The 13,852-nt window shown below is 42.4% G+C and overlaps 1 protein-coding gene and 1 long non-coding RNA gene across 2 annotated transcripts in view; one reads left to right on the forward strand and one right to left on the reverse strand.

Moving 5' to 3' along the window:
• The first annotated feature begins 100 nt into the window (after positions 1-100).
• Positions 101-11,840, forward strand: NOA1 (nitric oxide associated 1). Its single transcript, XM_008701498.1, has 7 exons — positions 101-1,495; positions 2,609-2,773; positions 3,428-3,633; positions 6,836-6,967; positions 8,072-8,188; positions 11,044-11,164; positions 11,517-11,840. The coding sequence occupies exons 1-7, from the start codon at positions 370-372 to the stop codon at positions 11,714-11,716; spliced, it is 2,067 nt and encodes a 688-aa protein (XP_008699720.1). The 5' UTR covers positions 101-369; the 3' UTR covers positions 11,717-11,840.
• A 258-nt stretch (positions 11,841-12,098) lies between these two features.
• The window catches only part of LOC103672755, a 3,086-nt gene continuing 1,332 nt past the window's right edge, over positions 12,099-13,852 (reverse strand). The window contains exons 2-3 of the long non-coding RNA XR_571242.1: positions 13,698-13,768; positions 12,099-12,842 (exon numbers count right to left, since the gene is read on the reverse strand). This is a non-coding gene — a long non-coding RNA (uncharacterized LOC103672755). The remainder of the gene's footprint in view (positions 12,843-13,697; positions 13,769-13,852) is intronic.

Genomic DNA, 13,852 nt, shown 5'->3' on the forward strand with positions numbered 1-13,852 from the left:
AAATAAATAAATAAATAAATAAATAAATAAATAAATAAATTACATTTAAAAATGTAATTCACTAAAAGCGGGTTGTGACAGCGGTGGCGCGTTGAAGAAGCCTGAAAGTACACAAACCCTCAATAGCCTCCACCCAGCCCAGCCTAGGTCGCCGGTGCTTTTGACGTAGCTTTGAATGGGCTCTCCGGCCTCAGAGCCTTCATCGCGAGAACTCACAGGATTAGCCGCGAAAGAAATCGAATTGCGCTTTCTGACAAATGACAGCCCACCAGTAGTCCCGGGCTTAAATCTCGGGTTTAACTTGCACCTCGGACCCCAGTGCGCTTGCGCGCACGTGGCTCCGCCCCCTCACCCGGGGTCGCGTTCCCCATGCTGCCCACACGCTTCACACGCCAGCTGCTGTGGCCCTTCCTACGGGGATCACCTCCCACCGTAGCGCGCCATGTACCTAAGGAGCTGCTTCTCAAGAGATGTGCGGCCGCCTCCTCCTTCCAGCACCCATCGGGCCTGGGACATAGGCTTTCCCGTGGCTCAGCGGCGACTGGGGGTTACGAAGGGAGGACTGACATGGAGGAGCATTTTCTGTTCCCCGAGTACGTCTCGGAGCCAGAGCCTGCACCGGTCCTCGAAGAGCAGCTGCGAGAGCTGCAGCAGCGGCAGGAGGAGGAGGAGCGACAAAAGCAGCAGCAGCGGGAAGAACGGCAGCAGCAGAAGGTACGGGCCAGGAGTCGGGTACACCCGGTCGTGGGACACCCGGACCCGACGGTGCCGCCCAGCGGCCTGAACTGCTCGGGCTGTGGAGCTGAGCTGCACTGCCAGGACCCCTGCGTGCCCGGCTACCTGCCCAGCGAGAAGTTCCTCAGCGCAGCGGCGCAGACCGACGGCGGGCTGGCGCGAACTGTGTGCCAGCGCTGCTGGCTGCTGGTGCACCACCGGCGCGCCCTGAGCGTGCAGATGAGCCGCGAGCAGTATCTGGAGCTGGTGAGCGCCGCGCTGCGACGCCCGGGGCCCGCCTTCGTGCTCTACATGGTGGACCTGCTCGATCTACCCGACGCCCTGCTGCCTGACCTGTCCGCGCTGGTGGGCCCCAGGCAGCTGATCGTGCTGGGGAACAAGGTGGACCTGCTGCCCCAGGACGCGCCCGGCTACCTGCAGCGGCTCCGGGAGCGACTGTGGGACGACTGTGCCCGCGTAGGGCTCCTGCGACCCTGTGGCCACCGAGGACCACAGGAAGACGGAAGGGAGAATTCGAATCCTCCCGCCAGGGCCCGCACGGTGCTCAGGGATGTGCGGCTCATAAGCGCCAAGACTGGCTATGGCGTGGAAGAATTGATCACAGCGCTTCAGCGCTCTTGGCGTTACCGCGGCGATGTGTACCTGGTTGGCGCCACCAACGCTGGCAAGTCCACTCTCTTCAACACGCTCCTAGAATCCGATTACTGCATCGCCAAGGGCGCTGAGGCTATCGACAGAGCTACCATCTCCCCTTGGCCTGGTGAGCCTTAGGAGGCCCGCCCCTTCCTTTTCTGAGACGCTGAAAGTCTGGTCGCAGCCCAGGCATCTAGTATATCCCTCTTTAATGTCCACCGGGGGCTGTCTGGAGCCTTCCATTAAAAAATTCTCTCCCTACTTTGGCCACACCTCTCTTTTGTGTCAGCCTAGTGGTTAGAAATTTAGTATATGTTAGTCATTTTCTCATGGGAATATATATGGAGCACTTCTATGTTCCAGTCACTGTTTCTTAGGCACTGTAGATGAACCAGGAAACAAAGCGAGAGTTTCTCTTGGAGATTTCTTTGGTAGCTTTACATATTTGTATGTTTCTTTGCAAAGTCCTTTTTACTTTCTTTTTTTCCATCTTTTACTTTCTAAACTTCCACCCCCTCAGTCTTACTATTCATATCTTAAGTTTATTTATAAGATCAGTATACTATAAACATGTAACACTTGAATAATTCACTAATGCTGTATGATTTGTGGCTTTGAGAGAAAAATGTCAACTTTGTGGGGTCTGTTTTTTTTTTTTTAAGATTTTATTTATTTATTTATTTATTTATTTATTTATCAATCAAAGGAGCCCAATTAGGGACTCTATCCCAGGAGCATGGGATCATGACCAGAGCTGAAGGCAGATGCTTAACCGACGGAGCCACGCAAGCTTCCCTCAACTTTTTGGTTTTAAGAAACTTCTCTAATTGCAAAATGGGTCCTTCTGTGACCCTGTTGGTATTTAACAGTTGGCAAAACTGCCTCATTTGTTCCTTTGAAACCAGTGTTTAACTTTGATAAGCTGTTCTTCTCTGCCAGAACTTGGGTTAAATTATAGACAGAAGTGCTTTTATACTGGATGGTAGTGCAGTGAAAATGGAAAGAAATCAAGTCTGCAGATTTGGGATTCAAATCCAGGTTGAGCCTTTGGGCCAATCTCTAAGCCTATTTCTTCATCTATAAAATAAGAATGATCTTGTAGAGGGTTGTCATGAAGGTTAAATGAAGTAAATCGCAGTACCCAAGTCAATGTAGCTCCTCAAAAACGTTAGTTTTCCTCCCCTTATTCCCTCTTCTTGTACAATGTTTATAAAAACGTATTTATTCTTTGGTATTTCAGGTACTACATTAAACCTTCTGAAGTTTCCTATTTGCAACCCAACACCTTACAGGATGTTTGCAAGACAAAAAAGGCTTAAAAAAACTGCAGCTGAAGCTGAAGAAGATCTTAGTCAGCAAGAACAAAATCAACTTAATCTCTTGAAGAAGCACGGTTATGTAGTAGGTAAGCATCTTCTATAGGAAAACTCTTGTTGGGGCTATGCTAAAATTTTTTGTTGAACAACCTGAAATACAGCTGTCTAGGGCTAGCCAGTTTTTGTGGGGAGAGTCCACTCTCCTTGTTCTGGAACAAAGAGGCCCTTGAGAGGCAAGGCTGCTGTTTGGAAACCCAGAGTTCTTTGTGCTAAGAAAACTGAAACAGTAGATACTTGGAGAAATCCAGGAGGGGAAGCCTGCAACAACTGCCCATCTAGCCATTGTCAGCAGTGGAAGCATTTTCACTGAGCAACAGCACCCTCTCCTTGCAGACCAGCACAACTTGTTGACTCCATGCCGCAGCTTTAAATTTGATTGTCCCTCTTTCCTTGGTTTCTTTTTTTCAACCTTCCTTCACTGAAAACAGTTTGATTTCCAGCACTTTCCCCTCAATCACCCAGCCCCCTACCCAGTGTACACAACTAGCAACATATTTGACCATTGCAAGAGTCTTTCCACTGCCTTTGACAGAAGGGCAAAGGTATCATTGTAGTCTTGCTTCCGTACACCGTAGTTAGTCTCAGTAACTTGTTTTTGAGGCAAGTGAGGAGAATAAGAATTATCTGTCTGGAGTCAAAAGCTTCAAAGGAGTGACTAATAGCTTAAATATAACTTGTTCTAGGAAGAGTTAAAAGAACATTCTTGTATTCAGAAGAACGGAAAGATGAACCTGCCTTTGAGTTTGATGCTGATTCACTTGCCTTTGACATGGAAAATGAACCTGTTATGGTTGCGGATAAATCCTCCAAACGAGTAGAACTGACCCCACAAGATGTGAAAGATGCCCACTGGTTTCATGACACCCCTGGAATTACAAAAGAAAATTGTGTATGTATTTGATGTCTTTTGGAAATACTAACTTTCAATTGCACGAGTGCCATCTTCATTGGCAGAACACAGGAAAGGCGTGTCCTTTCACTTTAGACGAAGTTCTGACTCATTCATAGAAGCAGTTCAGGGTGATCTACATGCCATCAAGATCTGTATTCCATTTGGTAGGCTTCACTGCTCACAACCTCTTTGTGTTCTTGTGGTTGTTACCTTCGTTAGGGAGACATTCAGATTTTGAGATTGGAAGAAAACATGACTGTTGCTGCAGTCCAGCCACCTATTCTATGCTTGAATTCCCTCTACACATTATGCATCCGGCTTGAACTGAAATAAGAAGTGACTCACCATCAGCTGAAGCAGTGTCCCCTCGTTTCCCATGGTAACCCATTTGGCCTTTGACCTGCTCTTTGTGTGGAGCTGATCAGTCTCCCTGTAACTTGTACCCATTGTTCCTCCAGATGGTCCTGTGTGGAATGAACATAATGCCTGTTTCCCTTGCTAGACTTTGAACTACTTTAAAGTGTAATGTCCTATCTCTTCCTCACTCTACTCTACTCTTTCATTCGTTCATCCAACAAACATTGAACATTTACTGTGCTGACATAATCCAGATGATTTCTCTTTGTTTCTTGCAGCTGTTCTCTCTGAGAGATAGGCTTTTCATCAACTCGGGCCTCGTTTCAGAATATTTTCTAATGTGTTTTTGTCCTTAAAATATGACACTAGAGGGCGCCTGGGTGGCTCAGTCAGTTAAGCATATGCCTTCGGCTCAGGTCATGATCCCAGAGTCCTAGGATCGAGGCCTGCATTGGGCTTCCTGCTCAGCAGCGAGTCTTCTCTCTCTCCCTCTGCGCCCCCCCACCCCTTCCACCCCTGGCTTGTGTGTGCTCATGCTCTCTCAGGCTCTCTCACTCTCTGTCCCTCTCAAACAAATAAATCTTTTAAAAAAATGACACTAAGAACTAAATTTCTTGTATAAGTGCCCTCAGATGAGCACAACTTACTAAGATTTAACTCCACTTGTCTTACCCTTATACATCTTTTTATTCCAATTATAATCTTCTGGGAAACTTTCTTTTATCTCATTAAATTAAGCCCATATTCTACAAACTCATTAAATCTCACAACTTGTTATTCATTTGCAATTTTGATTATCATCCAAGTCATGGACTGACTGAAGAATGCATCCAGGATACAGCCTTACAACAACAGCTCCATTAATCAGTTTCCTTAGAATCTGGTTAATGATGCAAGTTCCTGATTTGCCTAATTATATCTGTATATGTCTATGAAATAACAGTGGTGTCTTAGCTTCTTTTTATTCTTTGCCTTACCTGGATCACTTAGTTTCATTCTCAGAATTATGCTCTATTTAGTGTCCCATGTCATAGAATAATAATAGATCTTTTAACTTTTTTGCGCTCCTAGAATAATTGCTCTTCCTTAGCAATCTGTAGCTTCAGAGTAACTGGACTGCTTTCTAATAATGTTCCAGCACTTGAACTTCAGCATTCACCAACTTATTCTTTCCTTTTAGACTCAAGTCAAGGATAGCAGTTACTTTAGTCATATGAACGCTTGTCAAATAGTCAGAAAAGCAAGAATTTGCTAAATATTATAGCCAGCAAAATGAGACCCTTAAGTTTTTAGATCTAAAAGGGCTCTGGCAGTTTATTTTTGTGTCAGTTTAATGATATTTATTAGATGCCTTAAATCAGTGTTTTCCCAAACTGAATCAAGGAACTCTTTTGAGAAATAAAAGTATCAGGGTCTCCGTTAAAAAGGGTTAAAAGGCTTCTACTGCAGGTGGCTTTTTTTTTTTTAAAGATTTTATTTATTTATTTGACAGAGAGAGAGATAGCCGGAGGGAACACAAGCAGGGGGAGTGGGAGAGGGAGAAGCATGCTTCCCGCTGAGCAGGGAGCCCAATGCAGGGCTCGATCCCAGGACCGACGGCTCATGACCTGAGCTGAAGGCAGACGCTTAACAACTGAGCCACCCAGGGGCCCCTGCAGGTGGCTTTTAATATGCTTTTTAAATACAAATGCTGAGGGTAAGTACTTGCAGCCCCTTGTGTATTTTCTTGTGAGGCTCTCTAGGTTTCACGTGTTCTTTATTATCTTGTTATTTTTCTTTTTTTGTTGTTTTTAAGATTTTATTTATTTATTTATTTGAGAGAGAGCGGGCAGGAGGTGGGCAGAGGGGGCAGGAGAGGGAAAGAATCTCAAGCAGACTCTGGGCCTAGTGCAGAGTCTAATGTGGGTCTTGATCCCATGGCCCTGAGATCATGACCTGAGCCGAAACTGAGTCAGATGCTTAACCAACTGAGCCACCCAGGTGCCTCTCCTTGTTATTTTTCTTAAGAATTAAGTTCACAAAAGTTTTTATCGACTTTTTTGCCTTCTCTAATATTTCTCTTTTTAAAAAAAATTTTTTTAAGTAATCTCTACACCCAGTGTGGAGCTCGCAACTCAGAACCCTGAGATCAAGAGTCACATGCTCTACCAACTGAGCCAGCCAGATGCCCCCATATGTCCCTTTTCAAATTAGATTTAGATTGCTTAAATCCTACCAGAATCTTGTGCTTCCTGGCCTTCCTTTTCTGTTTTCTCTAGTCTCTTTGGGAACTCTTCATCCTCAGAAGCCAGAGGATTCATAACTTTCTCGTTTTTTGCTGAGCATTTGGGGGTAATAAGAAAACTGAAGACCAAACTTCAGTAAAGGGTTCTTCAAAGCTCTCTAACTGCTCCTAGAATGAGGTGACCATTTTGGATTTAATGTATTCATACTTGCCCCTGGGATAGAAGGTGGCATATTGCCTTACCTTTAGCTAAGAACTACTGGTCCCTAGAAAGCTTGATGGAGAGAACATATGTGCTGTTTTGGGATTGACACATCAATGTTTTCAGTTCACACCGATTTTGACATTTGAGGGATACTGCTGACATACGAAGTCTCATACTCTCATATAAGGTGTTTTGCCGTTTTTCAGTATTAAGTTGTGAAACAAGAGTAGAGCCATCCATAAATTGATTGATTTAGACAGAAAGAATGTAGCAGTTTTATGTGCAAATTCTGACATACTTTGGTTTATTGTGAATTCTGGAAAAAAACTTATCACTTTTTACCATAGAGGTAAATCACAATATATCATATCAATAAAAGTAATTCTCTAAAAAATCTGCCCTCTGCTTTACAGATTTTAAACCTTCTAACAGAAAAAGAAGTAAATATTGTTTTGCCAACACATTCCATTGTTCCAAGAACTTTTGTGCTTAAACCAGGAATGGTTCTGTTTTTGGGTGCCATAGGCCGCATAGATTTTCTGCAGGTAAGGAAAGTCTGTACTGTTAAAAAATGACTTAGGATTACTTTAAGGATGCAGATATAGTGAACAAGATTGGCAAACTGTTGACAACTAGCTCATGACGGTTGGAAGTTGATACTTTTTGTTTGTTTGAAAATGTCCATAATAAAAACTTGGGAAAAAGAAATGGGGAGGAAAAACAAGTAGTACGTCTCAAAAGCTAGATCTTCATTAGGCTATTGAATGCCCCATACAACTTGGCATGAGGAAAAGATACTGTTCCTATCCTGTGGCATTGTTTCACATGGAAATCACAGGTTAAAAAGAAATAAGTCCAACCTTTAGGTACAGGGTTAGTGTGCATTAAATACACACTTTTTTGTTTTAAGTTTTTAAGTAATCTCTACACCCGACGTGGAGCTTGAACTCACAACTCCTGATCGAGAGTCACATGCTCCACTGCTTAGCCAGGTACCCCTCCCACACTTCTTTATATCCCAAGATATGTATTCATTAAGTATGTGCTTTTTTGTTTGATAATTCATTTACATAGCATCATTCTGGGGATTTTAGAGTATTAATAGAATTGCTCCCTGTTTTCCCAAAGTGAGGAGAAAAAGGAAATGAAACATGGATGTATCCAGCAACAGTAAATGTAACTTGCATGCCATTGCTATAGCGTATTTCTCGGGCTTTTTGTTTTTTCATAATTTGTTGGCAGTTTGGCCTTACACACTTAAAGCCCTTATGTTTCATTAAAACCCACAGAATGTTAAACCTAACTTTACACTGGCACAGTTAAAGCATTTCCTTTTACTTATATTTCCGTATATATACTTTTTTTTTTTTTTTAAGTAGGCTTCACACCCAGCATGGAGCTCAACACGGGGCTTGAACTCATAACCCTGAGATCAAGACCTGAGCTGAGCTAAGAGTCAACTAGTTTTAATCAACTGAACCACCCAGGCACACCTCCTTATGTATTTTCTTTAATTATATTTATTTATATCTCCATTTACTTATAAAGGGAGCTCGATTTTTTGGGGGGTGGTAATTGATTGTAATTTGTAATATGTTGGTTTTGCAAGTTTTTCATTGTTAAATAACTTATTTTCTTCCTTTCTTAAGGGAAATCAGTCGGCTTGGTTTACAGTTGTGGCTTCCAACCTCCTCCCCGTGCATATTACTTCCTTGGACAGGGCAGATACTGTGTATCAGAAGCATGCAGGTCGTACATTACTCAAGGTGAGGCAACACACTTTGAAGATTGCACAGTTAGGTTAACCTACACTATGACAGTCCCACAGCCCTGCTAAGAAAGCCTTTGCTGGACATACCATTTTTGTTAAATGATCAGCTAGCTCTCTCCTCACCTGTTTTGCTTGAGGATTTTGGCTATAAAGTAAAGTGGGCTCTGTAAGAAAAGGGATGTTGTTTGGACTGATCCTACATGGCTACAGCCTTGTATTTTCTCTAAACTACACTGGCCAATACCATAGCCACAAGTAGCTATTTCAATTTAAATAAAATTTAAAATTTAGTTCTTTGGCTGCACTGGCCACTTTTCACCTACCCAGCAGTCACATCATTGCAGAAAGTTGATTGGATTAATGCTGAGTGAAGAGAAACTACACGTTTTCTCACAACTGGGGGCATTCCTGGCATCTCGTGGACGGAGGCCAGGGATAGTGCTGAGCACCCTGCAGTGCACAAGACCTCACAACAAAGCATTACCTGCTCCAAAACGCTGTAAGGCCAAGGTTGAGAAGTCCTGGTCCAAGTGGAAAAGCTCTTCTCCCAGGTTCTTAATCCCAGACACTGACAGATTATCCTAGCTTTTTACTCCTGCTCTACTAGTTCCTTCCTTCCCCCTCTAAGTATGCTACAGTTTCTCTCATCTTTAAAAAACAAAACAAAACTCAGTGTCCTGCTCATTCCTTCTTTGACAGTCAGTATCGCTCATGCTTCTCAGTCCCATCCTCTTCAGTCCCTGTCTGGCCCTTACTGTATCCTGAAATTGTTCTTCCTAAGCTTACCAAATACTGTGTCAGAACTGTTTTCAGCTGTTTAATAAGGCATTACATACCCGTGGTTAACGTACGATGACTGTCGTACAATGTTCACGCTCACGAGCCAGACTGGATTCAAATGCTGTTCCACCACTTCCAAAGCTTTGTGACTCTGTCATACCTACATCACAAGGTTGTGGCGAGGACTAAGTTCCAGGGCACTGTTGTAATGCTATGTAAGTGTTGGTGATGATGATGATGGTGGTGGTAGAACACATCTACAAAAACACCAGGTACATCCAGCAGAGGTGATTTAGTATTAATTATTGCTTATACAACTGAGTATGAGCCAAAAAACCCAAAATATAAACCTGCCCTTCAAAGAGGCTAAAAATAAAGCTAACTTGAGAAGTAAAGGCTTTTTTTTTCCTCTGTATTTCCTAAGAAAGCCAGACTAAAATTAAAATGCCAATGAAATAACTGCCATAAATTGAATATTCCAAAGACGTGTTGGATTTGCAGGGTAGGTGAGCATATAAAGGCAATCAGCAATATAAGACCTATTGACTGTTCTACACTTAAAAGCCTTTGGTTGTCCTGTTACATTTGCTCACTTCTAGGGCAAAATGATAATATATGAGTTGAAATACAGCTGGAGACTTACAGGAAAGAAAACTTCCTTAGTTTGTATAATATGGCTTTCATAAAAGTGAACTCTGTGGTTCTCTACCCCATGCATCTGTGTAGTTTTCAGAGTGGACATCACTGATACTTTCCAAAGCAACAGTCCCAGCCTTCTCTCCCACTGTAACAGAAGCATGTTTTTTGGGCTACTCTGAGAGTCATTCTTGCCTCCTGGTTTCTTACCTCCCAAATCAAAGTCAGCCTTGCCTCCTAATTATCACTGAATCCAGCCTCCCAATTCAAGCTGTAATCTGATTTCATTAGGCTGTTTTTGAGATCCTGAAATATTTTCTTAGCTTTCAGCTTTTGTTGCCCTCCTCCCACCTCCACCCCAAATATACCTCCACAGCAACTAACGCAGTGGTTCTCAACCAAGGCTGACTTTTGCCCCAGGGGACATTTGACAATGACTGGAGACATTTTTGTTTTTCACAACTTGGTGGATACTGAGTAAATGGCCAGGGATGCTGCTAAAAATTCTACAATGTACAGGACAGCCTCCCCACCCCCCCAACAAAGAATTATTTAGCCTAACATGTCAATAGTGCCAAAGTTAAGACACCCTGCACTACAGAGATCTTTTAAAAATACAAAGCAAGTCACAGTATTTTTTTTATTCCTATCTCTATTCTTTTTCTTGCTTATAATTCCTTGATAGTCTAAACTGATAGCCTCATCACTGATACACACTCACACGCAGACTTAACATACCCTCCACAGTTCCGCTACAGGTCCCTGAACTCACCATCCTTTTTCCTGTTTTTGTGTCTGTACATGATGCTAACCCAGAATACCATTCCAGTAAGTAACTTCAACCTATTTCTCAAAATACTGCTCAGATATTGCTTCTTCATTAATGTTTTCCTCAACCAAAACATGTTCGTTACTGCTTCCTCCACAACCCTAGTACATAATAGATGCTTCCCATCACATTCCTTACCTTGTAATTTGTTTACATGTTATTTCCACCTTCTGACCCCCTTGGGTGCAGGGACCATACTGTAACATCTGTCTCGTGTCCCTAGTGTTAGAGAGATCTGTTAATAAACAAATATCCAGTTACTTGCCATTCATGGACACATCTGTGAGCAAAAGCTGAACCTTACCCATTATACATGTACCCATTATACATGTACAGGGGATTAATCTTTGAGGCCAGGCCCATGAGAACGAAGGTATTTTGAAGGACGTTACCTTAATTGCCAAACATCGCTCTGTAAGGCTTTATGGAGGGCTGTAAAAGTAGTGTAAATTAATAAAACAAGATGCTGCTATCAGGAGGTCACCACTAGACACATGCTCACGTGCCGCTCTTGGCACTGGGATTATAGGCTTCACCTCCTCACAGAGCTCCCATGCTTTTCATTTGGTGTTTTCAGTAGCTGAGAATATTTATCTCAATGGCAGGTTCCAATGGGTGGAGAAGAACGGATGGCAGGATTTCCTCCTCTTGTTGGTGAAGACATTACATTAAGAGAAGGACTTGGGGAATCTGAAGCAGTGGCTGACATCAAGTTTTCCTCTGCAGGTAATTTTACACCAGCCACTTTTTAAAAGGTGGATAAAGTAGCCTTATTCACTGTAAGTAGACTTACAGTGTATTTTTATAGAAATGTGCATTTAACTGACAAACTGAGGATAACAGTAGCTGAGGATAATAGGAACTGAGGATAATAGGAAATACGTACCGGTTTTTCATTAAATGCAACCTATTGTAAAAATAAATTTGTACCTTTTCACAAATGTATTGCATGCTTTCTTAAAAAATAGAGCAAAAGAGAGCAGTAGCCTCCTTTGGTGCTCCATTTTGAGCTTGGGGTTGGTGTTTTTAAGAAGAGGGTTGCTAACACCATTTTGTTCTCTGTCACATGCCTGCATAGGTTGGGTTGCAGTAACACCTCAGTTTAAGGACAGACTGCATCTCCGAGGCTACACACCTCAAGGAACAGTTCTGACAGTCCGGCCCCCTCTCCTGCCACATATCGTTAACATCAAAGGAGAGCGCCTCAAGAGAAGTGTGGCCTATAAAACCAAGAAGCCTCCTTCCCTTGTGTACAATCTGCAGAAGAAGAAAAAATAGATAAATAGGCGAAGTTGATCCTGCTCACACTGAATATTAACTATACTAGGCATAACTACATACATTGAATTGTATTAAGTATAACTATAATAAAGTTCTCTTTGCTTCCACCCTTTTTAAACCACCCAGGACTGTGCCAGTTTGTAATGTATTGAATTTGTATATACAAATTAGTTTTTTGTTAAGGTATGTATACGTAGGTATTTGCGACCCAAATATAACTAAAAAGGAGTTCAGCTACATTGAAGTTTCTTGCACTATTGATTTATTAAGACCAGTTGTTGGGGCACCTGGCTCACTCAGTGAGAGAAGCATGCAACTCTTGATCTCAGGATCATGAGTGCGAGCCCCACATTGGGGATAGAGATTATAAAAAAATAAACAAACTTAAAAAAAGACCAGATGTCATTTCTTATTTGCAGCCTAGTTGAGAGAGCAACACAACAGTTGGCATATGAAAAAATAGCAAAAAAATTAATTTCTCCCAAGTACATTGGCTGAGGTAAGATAGAAGTGAATAGGTGCCTCTGCTCCATATGGTCATCCAAGTATCCAACTGGTGGAACTCTCCATGGCTTCGTCTCTGGGTCTAAGGTGGTTGCTCAGGTTATCATCCCTTCCCAGCAAGTGGCAAGAAGAAAAGTGAGTAAAGAACACACCGTTTCCCTATTTCAGAGAAGGGGGAAATGTTGGAAATTGCACACATTTCATACTGTCCGTTGGTCAAGTCACATGGTCACACCCACCCACGAGAAAGCTGAGAGATGTTGGGGGAAATGGAGACCATTTGGGGTTTTTATTACTTAAGGGAGAATGAACATTGGAGAGTCAAGCAGACATTCATCTTACATAATCCTACCTGAAAATCTTAAGAAAAGACTCAGGTTATATCTTTCTGGCATCCAAAGTCTATTCTGCAATTATCAGAGCATTTTTAAACCATTTTATCAACATCTGCCTGTATATACTGTGTAACATTACATCAATCAGAAGTCTACCTTTTATTATTCCTAGCTGAGTAAGTTGCACTGTAGCTGTGTACAGAGAACAACTGGCAAGTCCCAGATCCCAGTGTTGAGATAAATGCTAGTGGGATTAGCTCTATGCAGTCAGATCCACGAACTTCCTGTAGACAAAGGTTTACCATAAAATTAATAGACATCCTATGTTCTCAGTCAATGGGTATCTCCCAGCCCCCATCTCACTAAGACAGCTTAGACTAAATAGTTAGCATTCTAGGATGCAACTTGTAAAAACTAGATATCACTTTCATGTTTCAAAGTAAATACTATAGGCATCTTGGGGAGGGGAGCTCTTTATGTTTAAAACTGCATTTCAGTATGCCAGCATCCCTCGTCCCCAGACAGTAAATGCCAGTAATGGCTCCCCCTGCCCCATTAGTCATTGTGACAGGTACCTCTCGGGCACCTGGGTGGCTCAGTCAGTTAAGGGTCTACCTTCGGCTCAGGTAGTGATCCCGGGGTCCTGGGATGGAGTCCTGCATCGGGCTCCCTGCTCAGCAGGGAGTCTGCTTCTCCCTATGCTCCTCTCCCCAGCTCGGGCTTGCTCGCTCGCTCACTCTCTCAAAAATAAAATCTTAAACAAAAACAAAAAACAAAAGTGCCTCTCACATTTCCAAGCCCACCCCCTAGAGGGCAGTAGCTTCCCAAGTTGAGAAAATCAATTTCTAGTTGTTTTTATTTTAGAAAAAATGAAATACCATTAATTTTACAAGTTAAAAATCTGGCATTTGTATAGAAATATAGAACCTAAGAACTGATGCTGCTGTCATTACCCCAATAACTTATGAATATTTTAGAAAGCAAAACATTCCTTCTTATTGTCTGTAGGCTTTTAGGCCTCTTGACTAACAAGGATCCAGTTTTTTGGTGTTCCTAATTTATACTCTCAGATCTCTTTTAACTCTAAAATTCAATGGTTTTGTTTTATAAGCTTGAATGAAGCAGATGTTCCAGGGTACCTTGCTAGAAGTTTCAAACAGTTTAGTTTCCCTGGTTATATTAGTTAATGTTCAGGTCTTCATTTTCTCACCTATAAAAGGAGAGAAAGACATTAGATTTTTCTCAGTCCTTGTATAATCCTCAGCAAAAACAGGCGGGAAAGCCAGGAAAGAGT

Source organism: Ursus maritimus, unplaced genomic scaffold (assembly GCF_017311325.1).
Source record: "Ursus maritimus isolate PB19 unplaced genomic scaffold, ASM1731132v1 scaffold_8, whole genome shotgun sequence".
Classification (NCBI taxonomy): Eukaryota; Metazoa; Chordata; class Mammalia; order Carnivora; family Ursidae; genus Ursus; species Ursus maritimus.

What these genes read in the sequence shown, in the direction of transcription:
- NOA1 (XM_008701498.1), top strand. Translation starts at nt 370, where the DNA reads ATGCTGCCCACACGCTTCACACGCCAGCTGCTGTGGCCCTTCCTACGG. An exon ending in TACCATCTCCCCTTGGCCTG is followed by an intron (nt 1,496 to 2,608) that starts GTGAGCCTTAGG and finishes TTGGTATTTCAG; the next exon opens with GTACTACATTAAACCTTCTG. An exon ending in GAAGCACGGTTATGTAGTAG is followed by an intron (nt 2,774 to 3,427) that starts GTAAGCATCTTC and finishes AACTTGTTCTAG; the next exon opens with GAAGAGTTAAAAGAACATTC.